Below are 17573 nucleotides of genomic sequence, written 5' to 3' on the forward strand. Positions count from 1 at the left end.
ACTAAATTTGCCATATTCAGCCTTGCCTTTGTATACTCTTATCCATTGCCATATTCGGTTTGTAATTCTCTGTTTTGTTATTTCACGAGGTTATACTCTTTATCATCCAACAAGAACTCTTTCTTTGTTAACGCTACCATATTCCCGTACGAACACATCACAATCTTTATCCCAAAAAATGTGGACCGTCACACCTCATCTGTTATTCCGGCTAAGCTAATAATATTACATACAGTCTTAAGAAGCTCACACGAGTCCTTCCACAAAAAAAAAAAAAAAAAACACATTTTTATTTTTGTAAGTTGTACAGACGACCTTTATTTATCAACTTCCAGAGGGCTGCCTTGGCTTCTTCCAGCGTTTCAGCTGAATGCCCCTCTTCAAAAGATATCCTTTGTATGTTGAACTGCAGCATGGCAGCAAGGGTGCAGTAAGTAAAGACAATCAATAATTAGCTTCGACGAACTAATATAATCTATAAAATTGCAAAATGGGAAGAAAAAGAACCTGTGCTCCCTGACGGACACGGATATCAGTCCCCTTGCTATCAATTGATATGAGAGCAGCATCATCCACTTCAACTTCTTGAGACAACAGCTCTTTCAAGGGCTTTGAAAATATTGCATTCAGTTCCTACTCAGGCAAAAGCACATTAGAATTTGAAGACCCTTTTACCCACTCCTGGGGCAGGATAACAAACATCCAACCATTCTCCAGCGCAAGGCATGGTGTGGTGTGGTATATTTACCAAATGACACCCAATTTTATGTTGAGCATATTTGTCAAATTATAAAAGAAAAAAAACAGCAGAGAGTCGAAAATCAAAGCTGTTCAGATGCGAGTCCTATGACCATATCATAAGATACTAATGTACTCTCTATTTCAACATATATTCGTTAGTCCCATATATAATCACTAACATGAGCTCCAACTAAAGATCCTCTTATGAGCTGTAGATAAATGCACATTAAATCTGATCCATAACATATAATCACAACAAAAGTAGTATTAGTTTTGAGCTTGAGTATATTAATTCCTCTCCTCGAAAAATCCTAGGTTCAAACTCGACAAAAACTTTTAGCTTAATTTCAACACCAGTTCAAGTTTGAGCGTCAATTAAAGGTATAAATCATTTATAGGTCGAAAACAGCTTATTTTGGAAACACTCCAAGCTGCCAGCAGAAACAGTCCAGTCATGGTAGTCCAGCTTATGAAAACTGGAAATCCAGCTTGAACAAGGTATATACAAAGTAAATGAGCCAGCTGAAATTGGTTAAACCTAACTCCATCCCAAACCAGCATCCTCCACGTTCACAGCTCTACCAGATAGCTATTGCCTATTTCTCTTTGATATGATGACTGCTAGTTCTCTCTTATTTGATGGGAAGAAAAGAATTGTGTAGGGCATGCACTCTTAGGAAAAGGCAGAATTAGGGATATAACAAAACAAGAACGAAACGTTAACACTCCATTCTTGAAATGACAAGTGTGCCAAATGACATACCTTCAAATTTTGTTCACCCCCATCAACAGCAATCTTATCAGGCTGAAGAGCCTCGTACTCTTTGACATCAACCCAAGCAACAGTACCAAAGCCCCCAATAAAATATATGTCACTGTAGGTAAACAGCACAAAACCAATCATTATAAAGCTCACGTTGTATAGACAAAGAACATCAAGATATATCAAGGTGACTGCCCTGCACATAAATCCAACTCCGAAAATGGAGTTCCTGCATGACAGCCATCAATGCACAAGATAAAGCATGACATATAAGGAGATCTCCTTAAACTTCATGTTACAGGACATTTACAAATGTCAATCAGACAAACCATTGGGACTCAGAAAATGTAAATGAGCAAGAATATTAAAAAAGGAGAGACAAAGAAAAATTAACTAATCCACAAGTAAACCACCTAAATTTGATTCAACCTTTTTTATGTCAACTATATCTTAATGCTTTTTAACATTTGTACACCATTAAGTTGATACTCTTCTGACTTATAATAAACAGCACGTGTTAAACCAAGTAACTGAAATTAAGTGATAGTAAAAATTTTATAAAAATACATCAGCACCACCACAAAATTTAACATTTCCAGAGGTGAAGAAAGAAAGTTAGTGTGAAATAAAAAGTTAATTAAACCTACCAGAATAATCATAAATTCTGAGAAAATCAGGGCAAAATAGTGAGAATGCTAAGACCAATTAGACGGAGCCATTACAATCTTTCTTCCCATTTAGCTGGCAAATGTACCATGTGTATTTTCTTATGATTGACATGTTAAATATGATTTGGCACCACAATGACGAGCTTTCTTACTAGGTGACTATGTCTCATGCTCAGTAACTAAGCCTCAAATGACTTTGGGTGACAGCATAAATCCAAAAATGGACTCTGAAAACTGAAAAGATAGTTTGTACATCATCTAGGCAATAACGACCAAATTATGCTAGTTGGATAAATTGGGAAGTGATGTGGAGTTTTATAGGAAAAGGCAACAGTTGTATCCCAGAATCCACCATTGCTCAACTGTTTAACTAGTGCAGCATGCAACATTATACTTTGTCTCCAACCTTATAGTTTCCATCCTAAAGTAGTAGAAGTTTCCCCACTGTTGTGATGGTCCTTGTTGATGCTTTGCTATGTACTGTTTATGAGCCCATTCCTGGTGATCCATACAGGAAAAGTTATAAATGGATACTCACCGTAAATAACAAGTAAACAAGTTGGAATGCAAGTTAACACAAAAAGTCACCCCTCCATCGAATGCAGAGAGGGTTGGAAAGGGTGGAAGACAAGACTGGAAAGGTTAATCAGGTACTTTATCTGATAAAGCAGCAGACAACTCTAAACGCACAGGAAATGACGGAAACAGGTCAAAAGATTCTTGAGAAAATAGGAGAAGTAAAAATTATATAACAAAGATCAGAACAAGACAGAAACAAGTAGAGTAACTGTTTCCAATACGACACTGCAATTTGTGTAGCAATGACTTGCAGAACGCAAGGAAGGGGCATGGAAGGTAAGATTCGACTCCTCTGAGCACTGTTGACTAGAGGATGAAATTGTGCTTAGCGAAGTGGGCTACTCATTAGTCTCAAACATTCGTATAAGGTCTTTAGTTGATAATTATACGGAGGGCCATTCCCTCTTTCCCCTTTATATATTAGATTTTCCTTTTTGATCTATCAAACCTTAGAAGAACAATAATTCATCAAGGCATTTAACTGAGTAATCTATCAAAACATGTAACACACAGAGTACAATCTATTTTTAAAATAGCTGTAAAGCATGGATTTCTGAAAAGCCATAGCAAGTGAGACTCACCTGCTGGTCTTCAGGGAGAGGGTAAACATCTCCAAAGATTGTTACCCTTGCGTTTGATAGGCTACTCCATCCGGGAATCTAGAAAGCATAAACATTCACAAATCTCATAGAAAAAATAAAATAAAAAACACCAAGATCTTTGAATGTGGTTACTAACCTGCACAACCAGAGTGCATCTGGGTTCAGCTAACAAATTTCGTGTGTGTATGGCCAGTGGAGAAAATGAAAATATAGGGTCTATAAGCAAAACACAGAAACAGTAAACATCAGCTTAAGAAAATTACAATGGAAACAAAACTACCACAGCATTCATTTCAGTATCAGTGTCATAGATAAGGCTTCTGCCATGAAATCCGATTATTTGATGCCATAAGATACTCCATCCCAACCCTCTGCTCCACTTATATGCCATTATTTACCATCAAAAGGAACGTTTATCAACAGCCATCTGCTAGCTACACAGATCTTTCTTCATCTCTCCTTAATTTTTCCCCATGTAATTATTTTTCCTTCTCTCTTGCACCACACCAAGCACCAAGGAGACAAATCAGATAGTTTAATTGTCAAAGTTAGATCAAAGTGACAACAAAAAAACCAATGAGAGTATTATGTAACAGTTTCAACTACTGGATATTTTTGACAGGTTTATGGTAAATGCTATAAAAAACCGACGTCCTAACCACTTCCACTTCCCTGAGATTGCAAATTGTAGCTTCGAAAGTAATCTTTCTCATTTCAGGCATATTCCCTAACATTGCAAATTGTAGCATCAAAAGTGATCTTTCGCATTTGAGGCATGTTTCCTATGACAATATGTAAGCTTTCTCAACAGTAAATTGTACACATAAAGGCAGCAAAGCAACTTGTCAAAAGTCCTGAGAAATGACTAGAACCCCTTCCTGAGGGTGAGAACCAAATATCTCTCTCATAACAATGTGATTTAATTATGTCTGTAAGGTTAGAAAACAAGTTTCAAAGAAATTCTTGTTCAGTATGTACTGTACTGTACTGATGGGACATCAAAGTAAAAGGAGAAACTGGAAATAATGAAACTAGAAAAGATACAGACATGTAGTATGTATGTACATAACTAAGTGTACAGCAGTTTTCCAATTACTTACGTCCCGTTGAATCTGGTGCAAAATCTACGAGAGAGCCAAATGGATAACCTTCACGCCGATGGTGCATCCGCGACATCACAGTGCATAAGTGAGCAAACCTAGCCTTCAAATGCCGTCATGTTCAATAGGAGCAAAAGGAGAAAAATTACAGTGAAGTAGAAAACCAAAAAAACCCATTTGTTTTGAACTTTTTTTAGCATATTACTTTAAAAGTATCAAAAGTAATGTTTGTGAATTTTTCTGCAAAAAGTTGGTCTTACCTGTTCCATAAGATTACGGACTGCCAAAGCTGGTCTAGGCAAGCCATGAGCTGAGGTGGCACTTTGTACTCCCCCAGATATTGGAGTTCGAAAAAGTCCAGCCCTTGTACCTCCTCCTGTGTTGCTTCCATGTGAGGCCACAAGAGGAGTCATGACATGCGATGTCGTATCCAAATTTTCTTCACTGGTTTCTTGGTGTTCTGAATTGCCCTTCAGAACATGATAGAAACGATCACAACAAAGTCAAAAAAGCCAGTTGACATAGCCATTTGTGTACTATATGAGGGAAACAGGGAAAGGAACACATGCCACGGAGAGCACAATAAAATTAAGGTTCGTCATTTGTGTGAATGCTTATGAGATAAGATTTGGATATCTGCAATAGAAATCTAAATCTTTGTTTGAGCATGAACTGGATTCAAGCGAATACATAAAACAATCTCCGCTTCCATTATCAGTTGATTTCAGAAATCTATTCAAATATGTGAAATTTAATGAAAGGTATGAACTTTATCACATTTGATGAGACAAGGAAAACTGGTTCTGTTATAAAGCAGCACGGGCCAGAACATTCTGCAATATTTTCAAGTGTTTGACCAGCAAATTATGTGCCACGGATGATTCTATGATGTTGCCCGATGACATGTCAATTCATAACAAGACAATTGCTGCGTCAAAAAATCTCTAATCCTGACAAAGGGAAAAAAAAATGGAAGACAGGTCCAAACATATCCGAGTGGTAATTGAGCCCGATCAGACATAAATTGCATTATTGTCCATCTTGTTGCGATAGAATGAAGCAGCTTCATTACCCAAAAAGCAACTAGCCTATACCTAACCATAAATGCCAATATCCAGCTAATGCTATATTTCTTATTCCTCAATCTCCATAATACAAAATCCAGACTTTTTTTTTTTTGGTTGCTCTAGGAGAAAAAAAATGAGGAAATTAAGTTTAATCAATGAAACCAGAATTACTAATGTACTAGTTAATATCGTAGAACAGGAGAAAGAAAGTCGAATTTATATACTGTAATGATATAATTACCTGAGGAGGAAGAGGAAGAGGAGGAGAAAGAGAGTCGTGCGGGAGTAAGTGGAAGGCGTTGGGATTCCCCGAAGAAGCATCTTCTTCGTGGTGGCCCTGATCCTGACGGGAAGGTTTACGAGCGAGAGCGGGCAGACAAGGACTCCGCCCAGAAGCAGAAGAAGAGAAGAAGGAGGAGGAGGTTGTAGTGAGAAAACAAGAGTTAATTTGGGAAGATCCAGGTACAGCAGCAGCAGCAATAATCTTGTTGTCGGTGGTTGTTCTTGACCGAACTGGATAAAAAGAAGGGAAAGACGAAGGAGAGGGGGTATGGTCTGAAAACAGCTTATTATTGTGATTGTGAGGGAGAGAAGCACGGGTAGAGAGAGCTTCCACAGAGGAAGAAGACAGGGATAGAGATGCCGTCTCCATATGCATGTGTGGAGCAACTTACTACCTGAGACGCCTTTTAAGTTATTATTATGAGTGGACTACTAAAGCAGGGATTAGGTACAAAGCAATTAGAGGAGAAAAGCAGGTGGGGAATTTGGGGATTGAATTTGAGGGATGGGGCTCAGGAATGGGGTCAGGAGGAGGCGGTTTTGGTTCGGCTGCTGTTTTTCTTGTTCTCCATTTCCTTTCTGTTTTTACGGGGAAGGGGGAGAAAGCCAGGTACAGATTGCAGGGTTAGGCCTTTCTGGCTGAAGGGAATGTTTTTGCAACCCGCATTGTCTTTGCCTTTGGCCACGAGGATAGGGGTGTTCCCACGAGTTGGGATACATATCGAATTGAGTTGGTATGATCGAGTTGAGCTCGAGTGTGGCGCGAAGGATATCTAAATTCGAGCTAGTAGCATTATTGGAATTCAAGAACTCGATGTATTGCTTATAAAACTTGAACTCAATTCACATTGGGTCAAGTTAAAATAAGCCTTATTGAATTCGAATAAAAAAGATTTGAAATTTCATTTTTCTTGGCAAATTTTGAGTGAAAAGACATTATCGTCTTTTAAAAAATTTCATACAACTTAAAACATTTCATAAATTCAACTATATTTATGGGTACAAGGGTAATTTCATAATAATAATAATAATAATAATAATAATAATAATATAAAAAATTAAAAATAAAAAACCCGATTAGTCCCGACGAGCATTCAAGTTTTACTACTGGATAATTGAACTCGACTTATTAGGGCTATCGAGCTATTTGAACTTGATTCGAACTCGATCAACCTAAGTTCGAATCGAGTTTTTGATCGATTACAATCTTACACACGAGGACATTGCAAAAAACACATACAACTGGTCGATTCAATTTAGAACAGAACTTGAATATTGATAAAACAAAATTTGAGAAAAGTAAATAAGATTCGATCTTGAAATTTGATAAACAAATTGGGAATGAAAATTGTTTGGTCAATGTTTGCAAAAATTTTCCTTTTTAAACTTGAACATTTCTCCACCACTTTCTTACCTAGAGATAAGATTCTTTTTAACATATGGTAATGAAGAATAAATATCAACTCCCCTTCCCCTCGAAAACTTCATGCTCAATTGTGTTGGCAAATATACTTTTAATATCACAATAATTTTTCCGAATACAGCAAAGTTATTTCCAAAAAAAAAAAGGTATCCTCCTCGAGTGAAACTTGTGTGATGATATTTGATTTGACATAAGAAGGGTAAGATAAGTTGATGTGACGTTGGTATGACTTTAAAGTTTAAATATTGATAATAAAAGGGATCGAAAATTATGATTAAAATTTTTAATTGTTTATCGAATCATTAGATCATTTAAACCGCGTGAAAGTTATTTATGGTGTGATTGAAAATAGCAGTCAAGTTTTTAAATTGCGAGTGTTTTTTTTTTTTACAAGTGTCTAATGACCACTCATTGATGCACTTATATTATATTTAACTTATAATGTAAATATACATAATAATTATTATTATGATTAATCTTTCTTACACTGACAGTATATACACTATCAACGTTTGATGAATGATAAATATGCAAAATTTGAATTTGAAATTCAACTTTTATACACATGTCATGAATCCAACGATGATAATGTATACACCGTCAGTGTAAGAAAGATTTATTCTAATTATTATCCTCATTTATATTTATCCACTTTTTTTGAATTAATTTTACTGTTCTAAAAATTTAACATCTCAAATATATTTAATGAGTGGATAGTGAACAATCGTAAAAGAAAAAAAAATAAATAACGTGAACAGTTGGACTAGGATAGTAAACAAGGAAGTTCGCACTCTAGCGAGCAGGCCCAACATGGTCAACTTAATTGTGGAATAAAGGCCGAAGCCCACTACCAATCATTGTGAGTTACACAGGCATCCTTACCTTGAAGGCGTTGTTGTGACCTGGGGATAGATTAGACGACGACCAATGATCGAGCCCAAAACTGCTGTACTATAAACCCTACTTCTTACTGGCTGTACCCAATTCATCCAGGAAGTGAAGCAGCAGCAGCAGCCTCCGGTTAGCAAGCAGGGCTCTCTCTCTCTCTCTCTGTCTGTAAGTTTCTAAGTCAGTTTTTTATTTCTATGCATCGTTAAAGGCAGAGAAGGTTTTAGAAATGAATCGTTCATAAAAATAACTTTCTTTTTTTTTTTGAAGAAAATGTTATCAAAGTTTGATACATCTTGGTATCGTATCTGTGTGAGATGGGGGGCTGCTGATTTTTACTGATTTAAGAATTCGACATTTACGTTGTGTTGTGTTGTTTTGTTCCTCTATATGCATTTCTTTTTACTTCTTTTATTTGTTTGGTTTTTTATTTTTATAGTTTTTGTTCCCAAAAACTGCGCACATCTGATGTTTGTGTTGGACTTAACAACCTGGTGCCCCCATTTTTTTTTTTTTTTTTTTTGAAAAAATGCCTTCTGATACCACAGCTTATGATCGTTACTTTCTGGGTTTTATTTCTTCGTAGCCTTAGTGGTTATTGATTTCCGAAAGCATGCATTTAAAAAAAAATAATTTGTGGTGTCATCTTTTCATTATTACCATTTGCAGGATATATTCTGAGTTTGCTGCTAAGCATGTATTTATTGTCAATGGCCGAGTGTTGCATCTAATTTTGTCTTCTTTCCGTTCATGCAATCGAAGAAACCGTGTGAATTTTTCTCACTCATTAATATTGACTGTTATAGTAGTTGGATGCTGAGGGTGCAGGGTCTGGTGATTGTACTTGTGGCAAATGCAACATCTGCAGTTTTATCACCCACTAGTTTCCTAGTGGTGAACTATATGCTATACTCGAAGTTACATGTGACAACACTTTCTTGCTTCTTCACCACCTATTATTATGTAAATTCATGTATTACCCTCGAATTGCACACGTCTTTCCTTGAGAATGTGGATCGAGTAGCACCAGCGTTTTGGTTTGACAATTATGTTCTCTGACTTTGATTATTTTTTTATGCTTTTCAACATGATTGTTTAGCAGCACGTTTTCCCCTCTTCTTACACAGAGATGGCTGAAGAACAAGCAAAGGGAGTCCCGGAGTCAGTATTGAAGAAACAGAAGAGAAACGAAGAATGGGCATTGGCCAAAAAGCAGGAATTTGAAGCTGCTAAGAAGAAGAACCTTGCCAACCGCAAGCTCATCTACAACCGAGCTAAGCAGTATGCTAAGGAGTACGCCGAGCAGGTAGCCTTTTCTTACTTTCATGGGACCTTTGACATTGTACTCAAAACTTGTTATTTCTGTTCAGCAAAGGGAGCTTATCAAGTTGAAACGTGAAGCAAGGTTGAAAGGAGGCTTTTATGTCAACCCGGAAGCGAAGTTGCTTTTCATTGTTCGCATTCGAGGGTATGTATTAATATTTGATTTATCAACCAAGTTTGCTTTGCTAGTTCTGAATGAGTTAAAAAAAAATATTCTAACTTTGTGTATTGCAGTATCAATGCTATGCATCCAAGGACCAAGAAGATTTTGCAGCTTCTGCGCCTGAGACAGGTGATTTGCGGATATATACCTGTGTTGGCTCATTGCTCTTGTTTAATAGTTTAGAAAGCTTTATGTATAAAATAATTCTGGCAGGATCTAGGGTGGTTGTGTTTTTAGTTATTTCTACCAAGTTGAGAAATGACTTGACAAATAATTTCAGTTTCTAGTTAATTGCAACTAGTTGAGAAACGACTTTTTGTCCCTGATACATGTTGAGGGTTAAGTTCAGAATGCTCCTGTCATCCAAGTTTCTGAAAATAACTGTGAAATTGTAAGTTCCATTAGATCATTCTCCAACTGCTCAGCTGCATGATTTTGGTGTCATTAGGCAATGCACGGGCAGTTTGCTGATATGCGAAATTTGTACCATTGATCTGCAGTTGATTTGCTGATTTATTTGGTTGGTGATGAATCATCACCTGTATCAGCCTAATCACAGCTTTGTCATTGTTGAACTAAAGCAATGTGCATTTGGCTTTTTAAGGAGCTGGAGGAATTTTGTAGCATTAAAACAGTCATTTATTCATTTCTAACTCAATGAGACATTGGCAACCATAAGTTATTCCCAGATTTATTGTTTCATACATTTTCCTAGGGGCTTTTTATTCAATGATTAATGCATGATCATCCTGATTAATTTGATAGCAATAACAAGGAATGACAAGTTTGGAGCATTTATCTTAGAAAAACACTATACTGGGGTGATTGGTTTGGACTTTGGACTCTCCTAGTCCTTGCCTTAGTGAGATTTCGACCTATTTGATTTTGTTTTTCGTTTTGGTTTCTGGTGTTTATTCTTTAGGTATGTACATAATTTTATTGTCTGCCTTTTTGCCATTTTGATTTCTTCACTGTTGTGCTCTTCCTCTGCAGATATTTAATGGTGTATTCCTAAAGGTTAACAAGGCAACGCTGAATATGCTACACCGAGTTGAGCCTTACGTTGCTTATGGGTGGGTTCTCACTTGCAATTCTGTGCACTTACACATATGTATATGTTGGTGGTGTTCTGGGCGTATTGACAGCTGAAAATTCTTTGCTTTTACTCATTGGCAGATACCCCAACTTGAAGAGTGTTAAGGAATTGATTTACAAGAGAGGCTATGGCAAGGTAAACAAGCAGAGAATAGCATTGACTGACAACTCAATCATTGAACAGGTACTTTGTTTCTGAACTATGCCACATGTTCTGTTCTCCGTGTTGATTTCCAGAGGCGTTGCCAACCTGTGCTTTGTGTGACAGGCTTTGGGAAAACATGGTATTATCTGCATTGAAGACCTTGCCCATGAGATCCTGACAGTTGGACCTCACTTTAAGGAGGCAAACAATTTTCTCTGGCCATTCAAACTTAAGGCGCCTCTTGGTGGCTTGAAGAAGAAGAGAAATCACTATGTTGAAGGAGGCGATGCTGGCAATCGTGAAGACTATATCAATGAACTTATCAGGAGAATGAACTAGATTGATTGTAGTAATAAATGAATCATTGTTACAATTTTGGAGGTCCTTTCCGATGGATTTTTAAGTTTATGCACGACTCCTTTTGTAGACGTGATTTAGCATCGTATTTAGATCAATTTTTTATTTTCATCTTTTAATTGTCACCTTAAAGCAACTTTGGTGTACCTTAGATTTTGTGAGAATTTATGGTGATTTTGTTCTCAATGCTATTGCCCTATTCGAGAATTCTGGTACTGGTAGTACTCTGTTGGATGGGTTTTTGCGGTTTTCTTTGTGCGAGTGGGTTCTTTTTTTTTAGATAATTGTGTTGATTTATTTTTATCACTTCTACTTTAGATGATTGATTATTAACAACACTTTGATATAATCATCATTTCAGAGTTTGAGATGTGGCACATCCTTAAGATTTCTTGAATTGTTTATGGGTAATTATACTTTTAAAGAGATTAAATTTTGTTATGCTTAATTATACATTTGAGCTTTTCTAATTTCACATTGCCATACTTAGTGTATTATTCAATGCAAGAATAATCCATTGAATACTATTATTGCATTGCGGCCGGGGGATGCAAGAGTTTTCAGTAAATTTTAGTAGTAGACATGCATACACACACACTAGCAAGGTCTCAATGCCCGCCCGCCGTCCCTAAAGTGTTCAAGGGCAACAAATTTTGAAGGATTATTTATGAGTTGAGTGCCATGTGTAAATATATTATAAAGAGTATCTTAATGTATTGCTTTCGTTAATAAAGGAAAAAAATTCGTTGCGATAAAAATCAAGTATTAATGTATAAATAAAATAGATAGAAAAAGTGCATGTTATGGTTTGTGACAATTCCAGTTGATTTATACATGTTTAACTGACGTTAAATATTTTAAAATAATTTAAAATATCATTAAATATTAATTTATTAATGAATAAAAGTGAAAGAGAAGAATGTACGTCGCATTCAATGAATGCATTTTAATTAAATGAATGCATATATATATATATATATATATATATATTTGAATGAATACTTAGCTGGTTTTAAAATTAAATGAATGCATTTTAATTTGTTGGTATTGAAAGAAAGAAAAAGTTAATTGAACATGATGGTGAATCATGATGCTAGTAATTTACTTTGGAAAGAAATGGTAGTGTGGGAGTAATTGTCAAGGCTTTTCATAATTGCCAAGGTAGTGTGAGAGTTGTTGTTAGGGATGAATATCTAATAAGTAATAACTACTACCACTGCCAGTGGCAGCAGTGGAGTATTTCATCATTTTATCACGTACTACTGCTACTATAATAATAATAATAAAAAAAAAGGCCCTCGCACATAATTGCATCTGTAAACCCTAGAACTTGATTCAAAATGTAACGTCGAGCTCCCCCCAACTCTCCTGTACCCAATCAATCACGGCCGTTAATCTTTCAATTCCAAGATCGACGTCATCCTGCCGGTAACAGTCGGAGATTATTCCCATTCTTTTTTTTTCTTTTTTTTTTTTAAAGACTTGCATTTCGCCATTTGGGAAACTCCCGAGGCTTGATTTTTCGCTGAATCTACCCTCCGCTCGGATGCTAATTTTGTAAGCACATATCTAAGTTTCTGTTTCTTTCTTTTTATTTTTCCCACCAATTAATATGCCTGTAAAATTTGTGTCTTTTTTCCCCCCCTCTTTCTGGTGCTTTTGGAAAAGCCAATTTTAAATAAAATAAATAAATAGAAAAAAAGGTGAATTGGTTGTGCTCACAGACGAGAATATTAGCTGAGGTGTTGGTTTTGGAATAAATTTGAGAGTGAAGATGGAGGGTGGAGGCGGAATACATGGAGGCCAAGCGGGAACGATGCACCAGCAAGTTCATTACTTGGAAGAGGAAGATCATCATCATCATCATCATGTCCTGCACCATATGGGTAATGGTGGCCATATAATGAACCATCATGGTGATGAGCATGAAGATACTGGTAGTGGTGCAGTTGTTGGTGGAAGTGAATGTATGGATGCTGATGTTTCAACTGATCAGGCGACTTTATCGGATAACCATAGTGCTTTGGTGCCTCCTGGTGCCAGTGGCAGCATTACTAATGACAATAATCAGCTCACACTCTCTTTTCAGGGCCAAGTTTACGTCTTTGATTCTGTCTCTCCCGAAAAGGTAGCTCCCCTTCTTTTACCCTCTTCTTACCGGTTCTCATACTCAAGTCAATCATTTTTTTGCTTTTTGCCCTTGTGTTTCTGGCTCTTCATAAAGATTGCCACAAAGGAATTTTGTTACTTGATGAAAAAGTGTGATCCTTTTGTTTGCATGCCTTTGCATCCTTCTGCTGCAAAAGTGCTTGAAGAACTTTGCCTCAAAGATCGAAGATGTCAGGTGTAGATTAACTTGAAAGTTGTGGAGCAAGCATAGCTGCAGTATTACTGTTTTTTTAATCCAGGCAAAGTCCCCTCTCTGCCCCCCCCCCCCCCCCCCCACAACAACAAACAACCCACCCACAAACGGAAACAAAGACGTTTAGTTAGCATATACCACATTATGAGTTGATTCAATGAATTTGAGAGACAGTTGTATGTAATCAGGCGAAAGGTTTTGTATTATAACTCTACTTTGGAGTGCGCCTTTCTTTGTCGTATGATTGATGTATAGAGGGAATGTGTTGACTCTCTTTCATTTGCTTCAGGTTCAAGCTGTGCTTCTTCTGTTAGGGGGTCGTGAAGTCCCTTTGAATGTGCCTACTAACCCAGTAAGCACTCATGGTAATAGGGTATGGATACAACGTCTACGTCTCCATTATTATGTATAATATGTATATTTTTTTTATTTTTATGCTACCTGATTAATCATCAATATGAACAGGGCATATCTAGCACTCCAGAGAAGTTCAATGTGCCTCAGAGGTTAGCTTCATTGATCAGATTTCGGGAGAAGCGGAAAGAACGAAATTTTGACAAGAAAATTCGTTACACTGTTCGTAAAGAGGTTGCTCTTAGGTATGACAATCTTTGTTCTCCTCTGCAGCCATTAAATTCATATAAAATCAGCTTAAGCAAATATAGTCCCTCATCAAGATTTAGTAAAAACCAGTTCACTTCTTGCTCCAAAATAAGGGAATCCAACATCTATGAGCTTCATTTTAGTTGTCCTTTTATATATCTTGTTTTCCATTGAGGTTAATCACTTGGACTATATGAGTATATTGCATTTATAGAACCAGCATATTGTACACTTATACTTCTTGTCCATGTTGTATACTTCATTGCGAGTGGTGCTTATTGAATTGTGCCCAATTGTATGATGGGATTGGCGTGATTAAGTTGATTCTTGAGGTTGCATGTCTCTGTAAACTTTCCTGTACCTTGTGTTGACCATAAATGTTTGGTTTTTGAAGTCCGATTTTGATATATGAAGTTTTTGAATGTCTGGCTTAACTGATTTTGTCGCTTTGCAGGATGCAACGGAATAAAGGTCAATTTACATCTTCAAAACCCAGTAATGATGATGCTGCATCAGCTGCTTCAAGCTGGGATTCTAATCAGAATTGGGGTTTGGATGCCAGTGCATCCCAAAATCAAGAGATTTCGTAAGTTTTCCTCTCATGTTAACTTTTTGCTTAGCCATCACTCCTGGTGTTTATCTTTGTTTCTTTCTTCTCTGTTTGATGATGGTTGGGTTCTCTCCCAGTATTTGTGCATATGTTTATTTTAATGGTATTGTGGTAACAAGATTTTCAACCTCACTTGTCTGCCTCTTTGTTTTAAAGTATGACCATCTATGCTTCTATCGCTTTCATTTTTTCTTGTCCTCTTTTAACCTTGGAATAAAATTCTCTCAGTCATGTTATTATAAGGAAATTAAATAAAATTGCATAGATAATTACCTCTATATCTCAAAGAACACACGTTATATATACTTGAACCAACTTGTGGCAAGATTTTAGATTTTTTAATTTTATTTTTACATATCCATTTTTCTTTAATCCTTCGCACTTTTTTATCACCAGAAATGAGAAAAACAAAAAAAGTCCAGTTGCGGAGCTCTCTTGGTATGGTAAAAGTACATTGTTCCCCAGGTCACATTGTCACATTTTAGATCCTTTATCAACTTAAACAGTTGATTTGCAGGCCTTTATGGGCATTCTTATGCCAAGTATTTGGGTTACGGGTTAGCATGAACTTAAACATATCCTTATATCTTGATAAGCTGGACAGCTTTAATCTCCTTTCGTTGATGAAAAGAGGATGCTCAATTTAGATGTGAAACTTCAAACCTTTCTCTGCAACCTGGATAGAAACTTGAAAGTTGTTGGCTTAATGACCAAGTAAACTAATGTTTGGCTACAACAGTTGTTGTTTAGAACCTGGAAAGGGCCCTAAGAGCTTATATTGTTTCAATATTAAGATTGTTTAGTTGGACTTTCTGTTGTATGAGTAATGAAAAAAATTGCCATTCAATGATTTTGAATTTTTGAATCCAATGAGAATGTTGAATTTGGACAACCGCGGACTTTGTTCCTGCTACTTGATTGATTAGAGACCGGGGTCCTACGAATATTTTTATTTTACTTCCAGTTCTTGGATGTAATTATCTTATTAATTTGATTATTGACATGTTCTGAAATTGAACTGTAACATTAGTTTGTTTATGCCAGCTGTCGGCATTGTGGGATCAGTGAGAAATCTACTCCAATGATGCGCCGCGGACCTGAAGGACCTAGGACTCTCTGTAATGCATGTGGACTTATGTGGGCGAATAAGGTTGTGTTGGTTGTTTCCTTCTCTCCCCCCCCCCTTCTCTCTCTCTCTCTCTAATATTTGGCATATCAAATGCGTTTTTGTGCCACAGTTGTTTGAACACTCTCCTCAGATGATTTCTTTTCTTATATTTTTGTTATTTCACGTATCATCTTGTGCTTGCTAGTTAATCGTCTCGGTTGTGGGCTTATATCTTCACTTGTGCCAGCTTTCTGTCTTGATGTCTGTATGAGTTCCTTGTAAAATGTGCATTGTTTTTTCACATTTAAAATATCTGGCGGAGTTCCTTGTAAAACGTGTATTGTTCTTTGACACTTGGGTATTGCCAGCTTATGCTGGTACCATCATTTAGAGTTCTCACTGCTTAATGCTAGGGCTTTTTTTTTTTTAATTTTATATTTTTCCTCTCTATATCTCTCTAATAGCTGGCTTTTTTCATGAATAATCACTGATTGTGAAGTTTCTAGGTTAATGTTGAATTTTGTTGGCACATTTGTTTATGGCTTGGGACACCATGCTTTTAGTTGATCGAATAAATCTTATAATTGTTGATTGCTATTAGGGTGTGTATTACTCATGTTACGTGTTTGCTAATTGAAGGGAGCTTTGAGGGACCTCTCAAAGGGGGCTGGTGTGCAGGGACCAAATTCTTCGCTTAACCAGAGTGATGAGGTGGGCAAGGGTTCTATTTAAGTTATATTATTTGATTTTTGCAACTTTTACCATGTTTACATTCAACTTTCTGTCGCGTTTCGAATTTGTGTTTTTGGCAGAACGGAAATTTCAAAGCTGATGAAACGGGTATCAGAGTTGCGGGAAACGGAAATGGAAACGGAAACGACTCGTCATGACCACGTTCCCGATCTTGTGACCATGACCAGAAATGTACGCTAGACTGGGTTTGATGAGCCGATAAAGCGTCTGGAATTAATTGTGTTGCGCAGAGACTTTACTTTGGAGTTACGGCTTTGGATGTTTGTCGTCCCCGAGTTATCATCTCTGTATCTGTATGTGACGAGTTTAGTTGTTTCACTCATCGGATCTTTTCGTTGGTTTATTTTAAGGCTCTTCATATTTTCATGCTATGTTAGTTTACTTTTATTTAGAACAGCCAGCTCTGTGTTGGGTGTCTGATGAGAAAAGGAGGAAAAGCATATAATATAAGCTTTGGATGGATTAGCTGGTTGTGCTGTGAACGTTGAAGCACTGGGCATTGGCAGAAGTAGAAACCCCTTTTTGGTTGTGACAATAACAAATCCCACACTGTTTATTTGTGGTGATGGGCATGGCTTCCTTGCTGTAATTTACCAGCGATCTGATCTCTTGTGATGGTTGATATTTTTTTTTTTTTAAAACCCTGGAAATGGTTGATATTTAGTATAATATGCTTTTATTATTTCATAGAATAGAGAATTCGACCAACCAAATGGAAAAATGATTGATGTTGGTGGGTGTCATGTCATGTGTGAAGATTTAAGTAACCGGAGCATGACGTTGTTCACAAGAAATCGAATTGAAGCGGTGTGGATGATGGTAGCTTACTCCAGAAAAATTTTTACGTGTTTTGTGAATATGTTTTTCAATAATTTTTTACCTTTTATATATATATATATATATGTATATTACTAATTTGTTACCATATATTTTTTTTAACA

The 17573-nt window shown here is 36.6% G+C and overlaps 3 protein-coding genes across 9 annotated transcripts; 2 read left to right on the forward strand and 1 right to left on the reverse strand.

The window, feature by feature from the left end:
- Nucleotides 1-105: 105 nt before the first annotated feature.
- LOC113768458 lies at nt 106-6471 on the reverse strand. Its single transcript, XM_027312818.1, has 9 exons — nt 5762-6471; nt 4714-4923; nt 4454-4556; nt 3490-3569; nt 3333-3410; nt 2579-2670; nt 1505-1616; nt 508-633; nt 106-406 (listed from the first exon to the last, which is right to left on the reverse strand). The coding sequence occupies exons 1-9, from the start codon at nt 6176-6178 to the stop codon at nt 290-292; spliced, it is 1335 nt and encodes a 444-aa protein (XP_027168619.1). The 5' UTR covers nt 6179-6471; the 3' UTR covers nt 106-289.
- A 1700-nt stretch (nt 6472-8171) lies between these two features.
- On the forward strand, nt 8172-11411 carry LOC113768102 (60S ribosomal protein L7-2). 3 transcript variants are annotated; one of them, XM_027312341.1, is made up of 7 exons: nt 8172-8281; nt 9213-9419; nt 9484-9581; nt 9671-9728; nt 10593-10672; nt 10776-10878; nt 10963-11411. In XM_027312341.1, the coding sequence occupies exons 2-7, from the start codon at nt 9243-9245 to the stop codon at nt 11176-11178; spliced, it is 732 nt and encodes a 243-aa protein (XP_027168142.1). In that variant the 5' UTR covers nt 8172-8281; nt 9213-9242; the 3' UTR covers nt 11179-11411. The 3 variants fall into 3 exon arrangements, with proteins under 3 accessions (XP_027168142.1, XP_027168144.1, XP_027168143.1); XM_027312343.1 differs by having other exon boundaries at nt 8175-8281; nt 9241-9419; XM_027312342.1 differs by having other exon boundaries at nt 8199-8281; nt 9216-9419.
- Nucleotides 11412-12494: 1083 nt separating this feature from the next.
- Nucleotides 12495-17265, forward strand: LOC113769531 (GATA transcription factor 28). Of its 5 annotated transcripts, none has more exons than XM_027313996.1 (8): nt 12495-12753; nt 12865-13324; nt 13848-13931; nt 14024-14157; nt 14616-14747; nt 15816-15921; nt 16519-16590; nt 16692-17265. In XM_027313996.1, the coding sequence occupies exons 2-8, from the start codon at nt 12971-12973 to the stop codon at nt 16767-16769; spliced, it is 960 nt and encodes a 319-aa protein (XP_027169797.1). In that variant the 5' UTR covers nt 12495-12753; nt 12865-12970; the 3' UTR covers nt 16770-17265. The 5 variants fall into 5 exon arrangements, with proteins under 5 accessions (XP_027169797.1, XP_027169796.1, XP_027169798.1 ...); XM_027313995.1 differs by having other exon boundaries at nt 12921-13324; XM_027313997.1 differs by having other exon boundaries at nt 12971-13324.
- The last annotated feature ends 308 nt before the right edge of the window (nt 17266-17573 follow it).

The sequence above is a fragment of the Coffea eugenioides genome, chromosome 4, assembly GCF_003713205.1.
Source record: "Coffea eugenioides isolate CCC68of chromosome 4, Ceug_1.0, whole genome shotgun sequence".
In the NCBI taxonomy this organism is placed as follows: domain Eukaryota; kingdom Viridiplantae; phylum Streptophyta; class Magnoliopsida; order Gentianales; family Rubiaceae; genus Coffea; species Coffea eugenioides.